The sequence below is a fragment of the Stegodyphus dumicola genome, chromosome 1 (genome assembly GCF_044657685.1).
Source record: "Stegodyphus dumicola isolate Sdum_Otavi_A_Nest chromosome 1, ASM4465768v1".
NCBI lineage: Eukaryota > Metazoa > Arthropoda > Arachnida > Araneae > Eresidae > Stegodyphus > Stegodyphus dumicola.
Window position 1 is genome coordinate 155,321,416 of NC_140768.1, and position 19,449 is coordinate 155,340,864.

At 29.5% G+C, this 19,449-nt stretch overlaps 1 protein-coding gene across 2 annotated transcripts in view; it reads right to left on the reverse strand.

Annotated features, from left to right (window-relative positions):
* Nucleotides 1-233: 233 nt before the first annotated feature.
* LOC118198613 (ATP-binding cassette sub-family C member 8-like) overlaps nt 234-19,449 on the reverse strand; it is a 105,981-nt gene continuing 86,765 nt past the window's right edge. The window contains exons 25-32 of one of the 2 annotated variants that reach the window (XM_085822328.1): nt 18,453-18,566; nt 14,555-14,681; nt 12,132-12,253; nt 10,492-10,679; nt 7,379-7,482; nt 4,644-4,693; nt 3,993-4,139; nt 234-2,347 (exon numbers count right to left, since the gene is read on the reverse strand). In XM_085822328.1, the coding sequence (XP_085678454.1) occupies nt 2,201-2,347; nt 3,993-4,139; nt 4,644-4,693; nt 7,379-7,482; nt 10,492-10,679; nt 12,132-12,253; nt 14,555-14,681; nt 18,453-18,566 (999 nt within the window). In that variant the 3' untranslated portion in view covers nt 234-2,200. Of the gene's footprint in view, nt 2,348-3,992; nt 4,140-4,643; nt 4,694-7,378; nt 7,483-10,491; nt 10,680-12,131; nt 12,254-12,275; nt 13,006-14,554; nt 14,682-18,452; nt 18,567-19,449 lie in introns of those variants that run through there. The other variant, XM_085822333.1, reaches the window with a different exon arrangement.

Consider the following 19,449-nt stretch of genomic DNA (forward strand, 5'->3'; position numbering starts at 1 on the left):
GTTTATGATTTACATAAATCACAAAGCCATAATCATGAGTAGTGAGTGCTAAAGTGTTTATTTTATTAAATCATGGCTCAAGAAATATGAGCAAACTGGTTCCACCATATATGTGAAACAAGTGAGATAGCCATGCTTTTGGCAAAGCAAAGTAAATGCACAAGCCATTATATATGAGACAGAATTGCAAGAATTTAAAGGTTATTACAAGAGGAACTGGATACAGTAGGATGGTGCCATATGTCCATATATGGCAAAACAAAGAAAATGTGCAAGTTGTTAGACATAAGGCAAAGCTGCAAAAATTTGAAGGCTATGACAAGAGGACTTGAATGCAGCAGAGTGCTTATATTTCAAACATGTTCATAGGTTAAAGAAATATTCCTCAGTAACCTGATTTCTTGTAGAGGTGGCAACATATGGCCTCCTAGGACTATGGATCTTATCCCCACCATCATCTTTCTAAGAGGGCTATCTTTAAAATCATGTATACGAAAATCAAGTGACCAGTTGAATAACTCGACTGAAACAAATTTTCATGATATGATAGCCACAATTCTGTGGGCCATGTGTCAGTTGTTTTTTAAAACTTAGTTGCAAAAGTGCCTAAGATGTGAAGGAGAATATCAATGATATTATTTTTAAAAAATAAATTACCAGATATATTTACTGTTAAGTAAAAGCTTATAAGACACCTTAACTATATTTATTTACAAACATCCAAACATTTATAACCCACACTGTATTATGTAGTAATATTTGAACATGTTTAACATGCTTCAGGTTGGGAGCAATTGATGAATATTTTTATTACACCTTAAAAACAAGTTATTCATATTGAACCTTGTTTTCATACAATAAAGTACTCATGGTTTTTATTACCGGGGGGGGGGCATAATAAAAATTTTAGAAAACTACTAACTTTAATTCATATAAGAAATAGTAAATTATTTATGATGATGTAACTCATTTTATTTTAAAAAGATGCTTTAAAAAGATGCATAAAAAAGTAATAGAAGTACTGAACACTCTTTTGGAATGTGCAATAATGTGAAAAGCAATAATGTAAGGTTTATGTAAAATCATTTGGTAATGGCGACATACTAGAAATAACATACTCTAATATGCAAAGTGAAAAATCTAAACTAGAAAGTAAAGAAACTATTGACAACCTTGGAAACTAAATGTTCACTGAAAAAAATGCTATTAAGTGGACTGATATTGTTCTGTCTGGCAGAAAAATATACTGATATATCTGAAAACATGTTAGTAAGATTGAATCCAGCATTAATGTTGTATTACTTGCAGTAAAATTGTTAGCAATGAACATTTTAAAAGCAATAATTTATGAAACTTCGATAAAAAATAGTTATGCCTAAACATGACAGAAAATATTGAAAGAGACACAGGCACAAATCTAATGCATCAAATATGCAAGGTTTTCATATATAATAAAAACAGTATCAACTTTTTCTATTCAGTGAATAATTTTTTAATAAAACACATCTGAAAGCATTTTTAATATAAATAATGTTAAATAATTTTAAAAGCATATTTATTTTGCATCTTTTACAGAAGATATTTGTTAGAATATACTTGCACTGAATTAACATAAATATGCATGAAATACTCTCTGAATAATAAAAATAGAAAAATAAATATATTTTTCTCCATAATTTATATACAGAGTAAATGACACGTATTTGTTATGAAAATACAAACTCTTAAGAAAAGAAAAATTAATCTCAGATGCACAGCATCAAATTTCATACAATGTATTAAAAACAGATTTTGAATTTTTTTTTTTTTTTTTTTCCTGTGGCCATTATTTTCTAATTCATTTAAAACTCACACACACATATACCTGTATAGTATGCATGTTTATAGTAAATGCATATCACTAGTTATTTACAGTGATTTTAATATACCTTCATCTATATACATTTTCTTTGAACTAAGACAATGCCTATTTTGATATTTTATGCTAGAATTTGCAAAAAACATTGATGCCTGGTACAAGATTTAATTAAAAATCTTAATGAAAGCTGTTAAAATTTGCATTTCTTTGCCATAGTTGCACTTTGATAGTTATATATAGCCACTAATGGATTAAATAGATCAAAAGAAATTCAGATGAAAAAGAAAAAAACTGATTTAAATGAATGATTGTAAAGTTCTGTACATACATTAAAGAAAACCTTCAATGTTGTTGATGGCTAGCTTTAATGAGAGAAGCAAAAATACTGCCTTTCATTTCCTGTAGTTCTTTGGGACTTCCTACTTCTGCTATACGACCTGCATCCAGCACCACCACTTTATCAAAATCCAAAATACTCTGAACTCGATGCTGAAAATGAATATTAATACTTATAATTTTTAACATGTTACATTAATACTACTGCTTTTGATGGTATATATAACTAAACATAAAGATGAAATAAAATATTCAACTCTGAAACACTAAAAACTGTAATTCTCGAATATTTTATTTTTTAAATTTAATTAATAATTTTAAAAAAATTAATTTAATTTAATAGGCTATTTCTCGTATAGCCTATTAAATCATGCAGATTTTTTCTCCATTTCATTTAAACTTATTTCCTCGAATTTCATTAGAGATATATTTCTCATTCAATCATTTCAGTTCTCATATTGCAGCAAGGCAAAATTACATAAAAACTCTAAGCATCTTCATTAAAACTGTAAAATACAGAAAAACCTAACACAACAAATTGCATGCAGATTAACTAAAGGCATTAAAAACCTTAACTGGAACATAAGAACAACGTAATTCTATCACTTTTAAAGCAAAAAATGCACAATTTACCACCATATAAGAATTAAAATACTGGCCTCACCAAGGCGGGTTAAATGTGTATATATATATATAATAACATGACTTAGAGTAAGCTTCAATAGATTGATGATGGTTGATTCTCTGTGCTGGGGAGACTTTACTGCATAGTTAGAAAGATGACACTTGGCGTGGCTGAATCAAATATAACTTATGGATATGAACTAATTATCAAAAGCATATTTTACATCATACATGATCATAGGCACAACACGCACTCCACAATTTTATACAGAGTATCACATTTTAGATAATGGCATAGTTAATAGCACAATAAAGCAAACGAAGTGCAGCAGCATCTTGACTGCAGGAGAACTGAGGCTAAAAGTGCACAATATATATATGGAGGCTGATCAAGAGAAGGTTTTGGTTTAGTTTAGAAAGGTTTCAATTCGAAATTTTGAGTTCATGTTCGAGTTAGCTATGTTATCAGCATTATGCAAGCCATGCAAGATGGACTGATCTTAAAATGACGCAGTTTAGAAAAGTTATTATTACGATTTTTAGAATAGAGAGGAGGAATTATGGGGTTACCACTAGTTTAAATTATAATTTTGGCTTATTTATTTTTTATCTTACATATTCCCGGCCATGTCTGGCCACAAGTCATTTCTTCGAGTATCATGTTTCTAACTATGCAGTAAAGTCTTCTCATGATGTAATGCAGAGAACCATTGTCAATCTGTTGCAGCTTACTCCAAGTCTTCTTATTACACCACACACATATATGTATGTATGTATGTTTGGTAGGGCCAATTTCAATGAAAAAGGAAGGTCCATGCATGTTACAGCAGTCCCATATACAAAATTTCAACTTCTACGGCTACTTGTTATGGTGTTGTGCGAGATGTAGACATGTGTACGTACAGACATCACAAAAAAAATTTCTTCTGAATCCATTTTAAATCAACATGCCATTTTGGAAAAAGGGGTCCTTTATTAAAAGGGGTCATATGTACAGATGTCATGCAGAAATATCATTAAAATGCATTCAAGAGCAGTCAGTTTTATTGAAATATGATACCCAAAATTTTTCACGATAACAATACTTTCTTTACTTTGTACAAGGAAATAAAAATGGGAGATCATATTTAAAACAAAAAATTTGGAAAGTACCACAAATATATTAAATACTCACAGCTATGGAAATAACAGTACAATCCCTGTAGTATAATGCAACAACATTTTGAAGTATACTGTCAGTCTCTGGATCTAGAGAAGAAGTTGCTTCATCCATTACAAGGACTTTGGATTTTCTTATTAGTGCTCTTGCTAAGCAAAATAGCTAGAAAAAAATCAGAAATTAAAATTACCCACATTTGTTGCTACTGGATATTTGCTAGTAACAATTAAGTAGTATTATATTCCCAAATTGAGGGGTATAAACTAGAGGAATTGAATAACTATTGAAAAAACATCCAATACACAAGGAATTCCAGTGGGTATTTTCTTTATCCTACTGAAATATATCCTATTTACTACCCTACTAGAATTTCATTTTACAACATTAAGAAAACCACAACTATGTTCTATTCTAATTAAATTAATTATCTAATTTTTAAGGACATACACATGTGCTGCAAATGGAATAAACTACTTTTTTATTATCTGCGATTCTCTTAGTATTAAAACAGATTAATAAACAATAACATAAATACTATAAAAATCCACTTCTTTAACAAAGTATTCTTTCCCATAGTGAATCAATTAAAAAAAATACACCAAATCTTTAAAACCAACAAATTATTCAATAAATATTAAAGGTATAAAGCATTAATTCTTTAATTACCTGATGCTGACCTGTGCTCATATTAGATCCTTCATCTGATACATGTGCATCTGTCAACAAAAAAAGAAAGAAACTGAATGAAAGAAAATTATCAAGAACTGAGAACAAACTACATTGTTTGCCAAAGGAAAGAGAAAATTGTATCAGTTGTGTATGTCAGTGAGGTAATTATTCAAAATTTGCATACTAAATAAATAAATACTATTAAGTTTTTTATTTTTAGCCCAAAGGGGCAATTTTGCCCAGGAGGACTATTAATTTTGTTTTGGCATTTTGCTTTGAAAACTTAAATGCATTAAACACTTTTCAAATTGTTTCCAGCGAATATTATCACCCTGTATTATATTTAAACAAATGAAATAATGAAGAATCTGCATAAATGTATGTATGTTTCTCTCGTTTTGATAAAACAACGGTACTTAGAGACATCAAATTTTGAATAACATATTCTTCCACCTGAATATGGGTATCTGGAAGCCCAAATTTGGAAATTGTTTTATTATCTATTTCCTATTTTATAAAACTTTAACAAATTTGTGATTAACAAACTCAGCGATTTCACAGCAAGCAACACTGTACAAACAACACTACAACACAACATTTTGGCAACACTGTATGGGGGGGCATTTTTAACTCCAGCACAAGAGACTGTATATCAGAAATTCTAAAGATATGCTCTTTTTAAATTATTTTCCGATATTGCTGTTGAATTGAATTTTATGGTTTAAGTGTGAAGAACATGATATTTAATAAATAAAGTTAACACATGAAATGCTAAAAAAAAGCCCCTGTGGGCATGATATAAAATCTGAAAATTTTCAGGCCCCCCCTTTTTTTTAAAAAATATTTTTCAGGCTTTTTGCTTTTGTTTTTAACTTTACTGTAGGAAATCATTTATAACAGTTGACGAAACTTTTATATTTTGTTTTTAGCTGAATATTTATATAGTTGAAAAATATTTTAGATACTATTTTAAGTATCTAAAATATTCAGACAGATGCAGAAATTAGGTATGTGCTAAAGAATAAAACCAAGTTATATTAAAAATCCACTTTTGAAATTTTTCCACTTAATTTATATATGCAAAAATTTCCACGAAGTGACAATTTTCCCTACAGATCTTAAAATATGGAATCCATCAAGTAATTTTAAAATTAATATTTTTTTTTAAGATTTGCTGTTTTTGTCAAATCCATTGTTTGAATTTGAACCACTGTATTTCATCACGCTTTAAATATGATTATAGAAATAAATGATCAAAAAGATGAACGATTTGCTCTATATTTTGAGGAGAATTATATTATCAAAATTTGCACTTTCTTAATATAGGAGCTCAATTAACTCAAAATGATAATTCAAAAAATATTTGCATTTTTTTTTTTTTTTTTTTTTTTTTTTTTTTTACATTTTAAAAAGCATTATTCAATACTACTTGTCATAATGTGGCTGATCGTTATAACTTATGAACTACTGTTAGGAAAAGTAATAGTTCACAACACTAGATAATGACCTTGTGGTCCTACATTCAAAATATTAATTATATTTTTACTTCGTAAGTTCATAAGGTAAATATTTCAAAATGATCTAGCAAATTTATCAAATATTTATGGCACAAAAAATACAATTCCTGTTTGACTTTTATTTTCTTCATATTTAATTTTGTAACTGTTCAGATTGTGACTGAATTAATTGTAACAGAATATTAACTAAAAATATAAGTTTGAATAAGGAGAATTAGAATTTGTCTCACATGTGTGTTTTACTTCTATACTATTTTTAAAAAATATTTGACTCTACACACAACTTAAACTAATAAAATACTTAATAAAAAAGAAAAGAGACTAATAATTTTCTGTTCAATTTTGTTCTAGCAATTTCCTGTAACACCCTAACAATTTTCTGTTCAATTTTATTTTAATTTTCTGTAACAACGTGTTCAAATTTTATTTTCTTCATATTTAATTTTGTAACCGCTCAGACTGTGATTGAATTAACAGTAACTGCATATTAACTTAAAAAAAAAAAAAAAAGTTTGAATGAAGAGAGTTAGAACTTGTCTCGCAAATGATTTTTGCTTGTATTCAGTTTTTAAAAAGTATTTGAGTCTACATGCAACTTAAACTAATGTAAACTAATAAAATAACTTTAAAAAAGTGATCTAACGCTACTTTCAATACCAACCTAAATTTCTTCTTTCTTAGCTGTGTTCACAAGCTGTAGTTTTAACACTGTTCAGTAAGCAAACGTAAAAGGAATGTTTTTTCTCACTGTAGAATGAATACAAAACTAAAAGCTTTTATCAATGCAAGTATGTATAAAAGAAAGCCCAATGAAATTTTTTATCCAACATTTTTCATTAGCTATCGATAAATATAGATCATTATTACATTATTTGACTAGAATATTTCCTTAGTAAATCGACATTTACAATTTTTTTAAGTTTAACTACATAAAATTGATTTGTGATTTTCTTTTAAAGTTATTCATGAAATATTTTAAATAAACCAGAATAGAGGGATTATGAAATCATTTGGTGATTAGATATAAACTCATCAGCATATCCATATTTCTTGAATTCGATTACTTAAGGATTTGAAGAAAAGCTAGTGAATATAACTCATTTGGCATGCTATCAAATTTTAAATAAAGATCATATAAAAAGAAATTTTATTAAAAAATGAAAAGAATATAGGTATATTATTACATCTAGGTAGGAAATAAGAATAAAAAAATACCTAAACCTCCAGGCAATGCAGCAATAATATGCTTCAACTGAGCTGCTTCAAGAACTTGCCAAAGTTCTTCATCCGAATATTCTTTCCCGGGGTCTAAATTCTCTCTGAAAATAGTGTAAACTGTTAAAAATTAATACACATTTAATATTATTTAAATAATGTTCACAATATATAATATATGTTCAGGAAAACATGAATTATTTTGGAAATTGCCACTTTATCAATCGTTAAAATTAACATAGGATGATGATTATGTCTAGAAAACTTTTTCACAAGCACCCCCCCTACAGGCCTTAGCTGTCTCAACCACACACTCCTTCCAACATCTTTTATCTGCATCAACTCCTACCCAATTTTTAATTTTCAAAGGATTTAAGTCTTTTTTAGTGTCATCTAATCATCTAGTTGTGGTCTTCTTTTAATTTAGGATCCATCAGGTTTTTTGAATGTCAAAATCTTAGCAGAGTTATCTTTTGGGCTTCTCCAGACATGGCTCAGCCATCTTAATCTAATATTATTATGTATTACTTGTGTTACTTGTGGTTGCCTATAAAGCCTGTGCAGTTCAAAGTTACATCTTGTCCTCCAATGTTCTTCCCGTATTGAGCTAAAAATTGCTCAGAACATTTTTTCTAGAGGTCCAAATTTAACAGTTACCAAATAAAATGATTACATTGGCTATTTAGATGATTCTAATCTTTATGGCTTTCTAAAATTTTAAGAAAACTCTCTTAATAAGACTCACACATTCCTTTACCACAAAGCCTCATCTCTGCTATTAATTCTTTTTAAGCTCTAGCATTACCAAATCAAGTAACAGCTGAAGTTTTACAGCTGAAGTAATTTCATGTCATTTCAGTTTGATTTTTAAAGGCTCATTTCTCAAAATTCTATGCACATTCCACAACCATATGACAATGTTGCACTCTAAGTACCTGTTTATTTCTATTTGTCTATGGGTAATAGTTGATGAAAATGATAATAAATTATTATTATTATTATGAAGCATTCATTAAAAAAGTTTGATAAATAAGAAACATAGAAATAAAATAGAAAGAATATTGTGTGATTCATATTTAATACTCCTTTTTCAAATACAAAATCTTTTTCAGAATGATTTGAGACTAATAATAACATAGACTACACATTTTCAGGTAGGATGGGTTTTTCACACCACTAAGAAACACACAGAATCAAAGTATCTGTATGTCTGGATGAATGAGCAGCTGAAAATCTGCAAGCTTACATAGAATTAGCAACATATCTGTAGAAAGAGTCACATAAGCCAATGGTCATACCAGATAATTATCATACAGATAATTAAAATAACTGTATCAAATTTCTACATCTTTGAATTTAAGCTGCACTTCTTATTTACATTTTTAAACACATAAAAGTAGGATGAAGCTTGAATATGAAGAAGCTTTGAAATATATTAGCTTGCTTGTTAGATTTATATTACTACATTTTAAGTAATTAAAGATATTTCTTATTTTTTAATACCTTGAATATGAAGAAGCTTTGAAATAAATTAGCTTGCTTGTTAGATTTATATTACTACATTTTAAGTAATTAAAGATATTTCTTATTTTTTAATACCTATAATTTTTCAATACCTAAAACCTTTTTATTGGAGAAGTCAAACAACAAGAATCAGTGTAATGCCTGTAAATTTTGGAGGACTAGTTTCAATGGTTTAAACACAGAATCATCTTCTTCAGCTACCCAAGTGCAAATGAACGAGAATGCATTTATTCAGCATGTTATTTTAACATAAAACCCTCTTCACTTTTTTTTTATTATTTTTGCAGTTTCCAAATTTAAACATCCACTGGATGAGGGGGAATTTGAGTATGGCTATTTATTCTAATTTCAAAATCTTACTTCATCTTAAATTCAAACCAATTTCTTATGAATAGTTTCGTGACAAAAAGAGACAAGATATTTACCTATAATCTTAACTGTGACTTTTGTTAAGAAAAAAATCTATTTTTAACTATTGTTCTAATCATGCATTCAAATGTGCTGTGAATTCAATGTGATGCTATTACATGGCCCATTATTTTACAGTTATGTTACATTTATGATGATTTAATTATAACGGATTAACATTTCTTTACAGTGAAATAAACATGAAAACAGATACTAATTCAGAAGTCAAACAACAAAAATCAGCGTTAATTTACAAAATTTTCACAGGACTAGTTTCGATGGTTTTACCGAACCATCATCTTCAGCTGCAAAACCGCAAATGAACAAGATAGGAAATAATGTTTAGATAAGATAAGAAAGCCTGGACAAGAATAAGCAAGTGGCGCCATCTGTTGGCGAAACCAGAACTAAAACATAATTTCTCTAAAAGCTATAAAGTCGCATATATTTTGCAGAAATTTAACTTTTGGGTTGTTTACTCTCCCATCAATAAAATTCCAACTTCTATACTCAAGGACCCCATTCCGGATATGAATTCCTGGGGTATTTATAGGATTCCTTGCCAGTGCGGTTTAATTTACATTGGCCAAACTAAGAGAGCCTTAAAATTTCGCGTCAAAGAATATGAGGCATATGTTAGAAAAAAGGAAACACAGAAGTCTTCTGTTGCTCAACATTGTTGGTCCGAAAATCACACTTTCAATTTTTCTGCTGCCAAAATTGTTCAAAAAACATCTTCCATTGGAGAACTGGATTTTCTAGAGGCATTTCACATTCATAAAAATCTTTCTGTTCTAGTTAACGATCCTAATTCCAATCCAACTTTGCCTTCGGCTTTTAGAGAAATTATGTTTTAGTTCTGGTTTCGCCAACAGATGGCGCCACTTGCTTATTCTTGTCCAGGCTTTCTTATCTTATCTAAACATTATTTCCTATCTTGTTCATTTGCGGTTTTGCAGCTGAAGATGATGGTTCGGTAAAACCATCGAAACTAGTCCTGTGAAAATTTTGTAAATTAACGCTGATTTTTGTTGTTTGACTTCTGAATTAGTATTTATTCGGCGTGTTATTGTGTCTTAATTATGAAAACAGATAACTAAATTTTTCAAAATTGGAAACAGAAAATATATATTTTAAATATTCAATAACATAAAATAAATCTGCTTAAAAATGAGGTTTACCGAACAGTTCCAGAAAATATAATGGCTTCTTGGGGTATAATCGAAAGTCGAGATCTAAGAGTTTCAAGCGGTACCTTCATGATATCAATGCCATCAATCTCAATTTTCCCTCCAGAAATATTAACCATTCGAAATAATGCCATAATGAGAGATGACTTCCCACTTCCAGTTCTTCCACAAATGCCGACCTAGACATTATATAGATTAAAGTTTAGCACTGAATTTTAAAAGAATAATATGATAACTAAGATTATGAAATTATAAAGAGACAACAAACAAAATTTTTAACAAATTAACCTTTTAACCAATTTCCGTGCAGATGCTTCAAATACACCTTATTTTCATTTCAGTGGAGGATAAATAGGTCGAATAAGATATTTAAAAAACAAGCCAAAACTTTGAATGGAGCATATATTTATATATTATATGTTTGCCTCAGAAAAATAGCATGTTTTCACACAGAATGGAAGACAAAAATTAGAAATCTTCTATGGCATCTATGCAAAATGAAGATGGCCCTGCTGAACATATAATTCAACGCATAATTCTTTTTACACCCTTGTACAAAGTAAAAGAAGTATTGTAATCGTGAAAAAATTTGGGTATCATATTTCAACGAAAATATCCAGCATGATCGCTCTCAAATCCATTTTGATACTTTTTTGCATGATCTTAATATGTGACATAGAAAAAAGGATTCTTTTCCAAAACGGATTTAAAAATTCCTTTTCAAAAGGGACTTTTTTGTGATGTCTGTACATACGTATATATATATATGCATGTATCTCACATAACTCAAAAATGATTAGCCATAGAATATTGAAATTTTTGTATATGGGACTGTTATAATATCTAGTTGTGCACCTCTCTTTTTTATTGCAATTAGCAGTACCAAACATATATAGTAATAAATATATATAGTCCAAAGTGCTTACCCAGTCGCACTCATTGGTCACAGACATATACTTCAAATCACAAAAGTATGTTAAATGAAGAAAATATTTATATTTTGGAAATGCCAAATTAAAATAATAATAATAATAATTAATTTTTGACAAATAACAAAATTTAACTTTTAATGTGGTCTCCCAGTTCATATACTTATATTTGGGAACATTTTATGCTCATTATGAAAAAATAAAATTATAAAATGTTCGACTCTGTATGACAAGAATTAATTGGGATATTTAATTTCAAAGTTCGCAATTTTTGATGTCATTTTTGTCTTGCCTTGAGGGACCTGTTATTCAAGTTAGAATAATTCAAGGAAAAAATTTTAAATGAAGTGTAACAAAAAATATATATAATTTAATAGATTGTAAAAAGGAAGTCATGTGGCATCCACATTAGATTTTTTACTTTAATAAAAATTGATTAAAACGATATGAAATCACAGTTATGCAAACAAAATAAAATAATATCTAAGGTTTAATGATATTAATCAACAAATTCAAGTAGCAATTTTTTCACATCTCCTTCATCTCTTCAAAATTATTCATTGTAACTATCAAATATTATAATCATATAATTATTATCTAATGAGTCATCATTAAATATTAATCTGTGAATTTTAAAGGATGTAAAATTCAGATTTATTTAATGAATACACTCATTATATTTTAATTAAATTATGCACATACCTTTTCACCTGGCTTTATGGTAAGTGTTATATTCTTCAGTACAGGGTCACTATTAGCATCGTATTTCATAGTGACATTCTGAAATGAAATTGTTCCTTTACTTGGCCACTTAGCATGAAGACCTAAAAGGCATCAGGATATATATACACAGTTGTGATTAAAATAATATTCCTGCATAAATTCTGCATAAATTATCAAATACCATTCCTTAGACACAAAATAACTATAAGTGCAAAACATTTGTGCAATAATTATTTTATTAATATTTAGCATTGACCTTTATGAATTGTTTACACTCTGTCATGGTAACTGGAATATGAAACTTTTCAAAAGACCTTTGTCATCTGTTAATTATCATAAATGCAGTTGCGTACTTAAAACCCAGGCTTGAGACTTTCTGTTCCATTTATATGTCTCACATTTATTGTATTCAATCTCACTTTTTTTATTTGGCAAAAATATCAATTCTCATTAATAAAATTTTAAAATACATTTAGAAATATTGAGAACTAAAACAGAATGTTATAAACTGACAGAAAAAATTAAAAAAGTAATTTAGCTTTCTTTTCAAAATCACATAATTTTTAAAATTTCCACCTCTAGAATAGGAGATATTTTAAATAAAAAAAAAAAATCCAAACATTGGCAGATGTATAATCAGGGACTCCTCATGTGGCATATATGTCTATAGTATATCAATCCACTGTTTCAATCAGTCAAAGTCTGCACTCTAGGAAGACCCCCAGCTTTTGATGTATCTTGCAGGAACTGCCTTGCATTCATCCTGCACTGAGTCTGACCATTGCTTGAGAGGCTTGTCTGGGGTTGTCTAGTTCTTCTCAGAGGTGCCCAGTTGCATTTTAACATCAGGGCTCTGTGAAGATTAATCCAGTTAATAAATATCAGCTTCTTCAGGTCACGAAAACACAACTTATACTCTATAAATAATGTTAATTTTACTCCACCAGTCCATAACCTTAGCTGTCCATAATCGCTGTGCATTAAAACTGCTTATCTACAATAATCATCATCTTGATGGAGAAAAAATCATTCCCAACTGTTCCTAGAGGGTTTAGTGCACAGCTATGAAGAATATATACATCCTAATGTTATTTTTCTGGCCATAAGAACAAAAGAATCCAGAACAACCACAAGAAATAATCTCATGATGTCTTCACCATTAAACTTGACAGTACACACAATACACATGGATATGAAGCATTTGCTAAACCTAACTACATCTATATGTTTGTTAGATCCTGTAGCAAGACTATTTACTCCAAAGAATTTGAACCACCACTCTATCATGAACGGTAATGCTCTACACCATAGCAATTGATACCTGGCATAGGCTGCTCTTGTTCTGAGCATGTTAGGTGGTCATACAACATTGGAAACCCATGTTTTTCAGTTCCTGGTGAACAATCCTGGTGCTAGCAGTGACATCACAAGCACTGAAGATGATTATTGCCATAGGGAACATATCACTTTTCTTCACTGCCTTTTCAGGGTTGGATTGCAGTTGTCATTAAATTTATACCACCTATGACATCATTTGCCTACCATTACATTTTGTAATGACATCACTCATAGTTGATTTAAATACATGTAGCAAGGTCCAAATTCACTGGCATTCATAGAACCAATGATCATGGCATGCTTAAAATCATTTAGCTCTTTTGACTTACTGCATACCTACTGTACATATATGACCTAGTAGCAGTACTTTTACCTCATTTGATGACATTTCAGACCATGATAACTACCATATTTACTTCTCTGGAGCACAGTTCAGGTAATGTTTATTTTAATAGCATACTCTCATAAATAACAGATTTTTTCCTTCTAATGTCCACTAATACTTTTCAAACACTTCTGTAAAACCAATTCTTGGATGCAAGTCTGTGAACATGAGCTAATATTAGAATATAACTGCTTGAACATTCCTTGTTTTCAACTAAAGAAAACAAGCATTAAAGGCCTTGTTAAACAAGTTACCTAAGGATTTCAAAGTTATTTATACAGCACACACTGATCACATTGTAATTAAGTTTTTTTAAATATCTATCAACAGTTAACCCATCAACAGTTTTATAATAATAGCAAGCCCCACACTAGTCAAGAACTAAAAATTTTAATACAGAATTTACAAACTTTGTTGAAAAAATTATAGAGGTTATTTTATTTCTGCTAAATTTCTCTAAATAAAGAGGAAATGTAGTTCAGGTTCTTTTAAAATATTAATTTCAGAAAAAAAAAGCTTATAAAAAAACAGAAAGGCAAGGTTATGTGCATTGTATAAAATAATAATTTTGCATAACACACAAGATTTTTTAACACTGAAATACTTTCTTAGATAAAATGAAGCATTATTTCTGTAAGTTTAAATGTTACAGAGGAAAACTGAAAATTACTAATATTACCTGACAAATTATTCACAGCTCCATTTTCAATAGGAAGTTTAGAATAATTTCGCACACGTTCCACTGCACTCATATACATTTCTGTGCTTGCTAAATTCCTTACAACCCAATTCAAATAGACTGGAACCTTTAAAAAAAAAGTCTTACACTAAATTTACAAAAATAAACTGCAGATTATTAATTTCAGTATTCATAAGAAACAATAAAACAGCTTTATGTAATGCAATTAAAATGCTTTGTTGTAAATCCTGCACTCATAACAATATTAAAAATAAACTGCTGCATATAAATATATTTATAACTGTAAAAAATGTTTCCTATAATACCCTCAGCCTTCAAGTTTTATATCAAGTCTTCAGCACACTGACTGATGAGGGTTATACACTGCAAGTCTACATAAATCACACTACAAGTCTACATAAATCAGACTAGGCATAACAGTTTCATGTGATTGACAGTATATTAAGGTTCTCTTATAATGGGTGTTCATAAGATTTATTGCCCAGGGGTGGAAATAATGAAAATATGTATTACAACATCAGGTGCTTTAAGTGCATCATTATTAGTTCTTGATCTTTAACCCTTTGACTACTAACAGGACATATAATGTACTTAAAAGGTACTTAGAATCTTCTGAATGTTGGCTTGTTTGTAAAAAAAAAAAAAAAAAAAAAAAAAAAAAAAAAAACCAAATGCTAAATTTATGACACAATTTGTTTACTTGGATAGAAAATGGGGTAATTTTTTTTTAAATTTATAATCAAAGAGTTAAATATAGACAACATTTTGAGAAAATACTGCAGCAGCACTCAGATTCTGTTCAGCAAGACAAAAACCAGTTCAAGGAACAAAATGTAACATTGCTCATAAAGGTTGATCACATCATTAGTGCTTGAGTAGAACTAGAGAAAGGCAATTCTAGTTTTTTAAGAGAAATGCGATAGGCATTTGTGCATATGGGGTTTTACAACTGATAGTCTTCCCTATACCCACTACTCATAAAGAATAGTGTGGTTTTCCCCATGTGAAATGTGTATACAAGTCAGTTTCCCATAGAAAGTCCTTCACAAAGGGATCCCTCACCTTAAGCAGATAGCTCTTGAGGCTTTGCTGTAACCTCACAACACCAATAATACTCACCATAAGGAATACTTACTTAAAAATATGCCATTTGGTGTATGAAAGTCTTGAAAAAGGTGTTGATCTGGTTAGTCAAAGTTCTCATTAGATCAAGCAAATGGCCATGTGCATGTACAGTGTTGATCTGGTTAGTCAAAGTTCTCATTACATCAAGCAAATGGCCATGTGCATGTATGGTATCAACTTACGCGCAAAACGTCTTACTGTATTGTCTATGGAAAGTAACTGGAGTAATAAAAGAAACTTCTATCTGCTGCCAGAAAATCTATCAAAAAGCATTCTATGAACGCATAAAATCTTGTAATCTGTTTCTCAACCTTTCAATGCACCACGAATGTGGTCTGAGTAATATTTTGATAGTACAAACTCAGACCTTTGCATCTTTTGAATACATCGTGTCATTACTCAGATCTCTGTATCTTCAGACAAGCATAAAACTATATAGACATGACATAAAACATAAGACAAATGAGCCATATTTTCCAGAATAAGATATCATTGAACATACAATGAATTAAAATGAATGAAGAAACAGTCTGTTGGCATCAGGTATACAGAACAGTCCACAAATTTCTTATAGTCTTAACCCAAATAAGCATTTTTAGAATGTTCTAGAATGTCATCCGTGAGAAATAAGGCTAATAATAAGCTCTCCTACTCCATGGATTAGTTTTTGTGAATGTAAGGCTATAGGCTTTTCCTGCTGCCTCAGTAGCTTAGCCAGAGCTTTTGCCACATGCAGCAATCTGTTTCTCAACCTTTCAATGCACCACGAATGTCAGAATGACTGAAAGAGAAATAATTAAAAACTGTGTGTTTCCTTTTGAAATAAAACTTTAATTACAAGATTTTATGCGTTCATAGAATGCTATTTGATAGATTTTCTGGCAGCAGATAGAAGTTTCTTTTATTACTCCAGTTACTTTTCCATAGACAATAGACTTCTTGAGCATAAGTTCTTCATTATTTAATATTAAATGTTTCTTAACCAATTTGCATTCAAAAAATTCCCCTCATAAGATGTAACATAAGGTCATCCCAAAAGTCCTGCCATTTTCCAAATTGAAGCACATTTTCTTCTAATTTTTTTGCTACTATTCATACAGACTGGCCTTGATTAAAGTGGATGTTTAAATATGGTCCTTTTCCCACCCACTGCATAATTCTAGCACCTGCTGCAGCATAAAATGCCAAAAATGGAGAATTCAAAAGTTCATTTGTGTCATGTTATACTGTTTTATTTCAAAAAAAAAAAAAAAAAAAAAAAAAAAAAGCTAGCCTAGCTAGACTGCTTTTGTAAATTTTAAAATTAGACAGCTGTAAATTTTGTGCTACATATGGAAAATGTGCTATCTTTGATGACACAATTCAAAGGTAGTTTGACACTGGACTTGTTCTAGACAGCTATCAAAATTACTAATGAAAATCCACATTATACATTTCAGGAATTATCAGAATAAATATTCCAAAAAGTATAATACATTATCATTTGAAACAGATTGTGTATGTAAGCTCCTACGATATATGGGTACCTATACAACCATACCTCAATACATTTAACACAGCAGAATACGTTTGCTCAATTTTTAACATGTGATTCTGTCAAGAGAGAAGAGAAACATGACAGTAAAAAACAAAATTTCAAAATAACAACCTTATATTTGGTATAAATTTTAATCAAAACTCTATCAGTTTCAAAGGCATGATCCTCTGCTGACAAAAAAATAAAGAAGCTCCTTTTTTGAAATGATTCATTACCGGATATGAGAAGTGATTACTATACAATAATGCTATGAGAAAATGATCATGGGGTAATCCAAAAGAATCTCCTTTAGTAATGTCAAAAGAAGGATGTATCCCAAAAGCGTAATGCTGTATATATGACAGAACTACAAAAGAATTACATACTAAGAATTGTTACCTCCAAATCAGACAATAAATTCAAAAAGATAATGTTCCCAAGTGGCACTTATGAAAGCAGAAATCAAAGGAAAGCATTTAGAACTGAATAAACTTTGAGGTATTGTCTTCTACAGTTACAATGCTTCACATTTTGAAGAATATCAGAGAAAAACCTACTGAATAAGATATTTTGTGTCACCCCCTTCCCGAACATTCACTTCACCAGACCCTCTTGGATTTTCACCTCTTCATGTTACTACAAAATTCTCTGAAGGGTCTGGAGTTCACTCCTTTGGAGATTGTAAAACAGCATGTTGATAACTTCTTTATGAATAAACCTAATAAGATCGTTTTGCAGGAGAGAGGGCAAAAAGTCATAGAATAAAATGTTGCTTATGCAATTTAATGAAAGTTTCCTGTGTTTTTATACTGTTTCATTTGCATTTATCACAAAAAACTAAAGAACTTTACAAATGACTCAATATGTTTAACATGAAAAATGTCTTTTCCCTCTACCCTGCTCTAGCTGTGCTACTGTACTACTGTAAGGGAAAATAAGATAACAAAAACATAATATTACTATAAATACTATGAATAAGTGAATTTGAATTTGAAGCAAAATAAAATTAGCTTTCAATATAATGATCTCCGACATTTGAAATAAACAGAACCTTAGGAAGTGGTAGCAAGGGGAAAAAAATGGATTTAATACACTCCCATCTGCTGGATACTTTTTGCAGTGATTGTTGTAATAGAACAGAGACTAAGTAAGTTATTATTATAACAAGTACAAATTGTATTTATATTTTAAATCTTAATTCATTTATTTAAAATATATAAAGAAAATTATACGTACCAAAAGTGTGTAAGTCATAGACATTCCAACAAATGCCTCAGAAGCATGACCATAAATTGATGCTAACATAGAGGATAAAGTTGCGACAAAAAGAATAAAACCTCCCAAATAATCCTAAAATCAAATTTTTCTGATATCAGTAAGTAAATTTTCATAATTGATTTTATTAGTTATATAACAAAGCTTTCTCCTTTATTAAAAGATTAAAAATAAAAACAATAACATTACTACTAATTCTTTCATACTAAATCCTTTTTGATACAAAATTACGTACAATATAGAAAGCTACTGCTACTAATTTTAAATCTAACAAATGAAGCATATCAAAGAAATCTAACCGTATAAATTAAAAATATTATTTTCTCAACAATAACATATTCCCTCTACCTATCCATATTACAAAAGCAATAACATGACTGACATTTATTAAAGAATGCTACTTATCTTACTCTTATTCATTATACATGATCATTTCTGCTAGTTTTTAATGCATCTGATTTCGGTTTGGATGTATATTGGAAGAAAAGAAATCAAGGTACAAAATGAGAGAGTCATTTTTTAATTAAAATCAAGAAAATACCACTCATTCATGACATTTTGAGGAACTTTGAAATTTCAGGGCTAAACCCATAACGCTCGGAGGGTTAAACACTGCAAAAAGCATTGAAAAATACATTTATTGCTGCTAAAATAAGTATTTTACCTTTCTTCTACTTAAGTTAGTGTTCAAAAAAGCAAAATGAAATTCCTTTTTCATATTAAAGGAATGAAATGCATATAAAATAAATATAAATAGATTGCTAAAATGTACAATACATACTCAGTAAAACTGTAATCACAATAATCTTGATGCTACTAATGTATTTTATACTTATATATTAAAATAGATTATATAAACCATAATAAATTATGGTTTATATAAAATTATATAAACCATAATTTATTATGGTTTCATTAAATATCCCTATGAACTCAATATCCACAGAGAAAATATAAA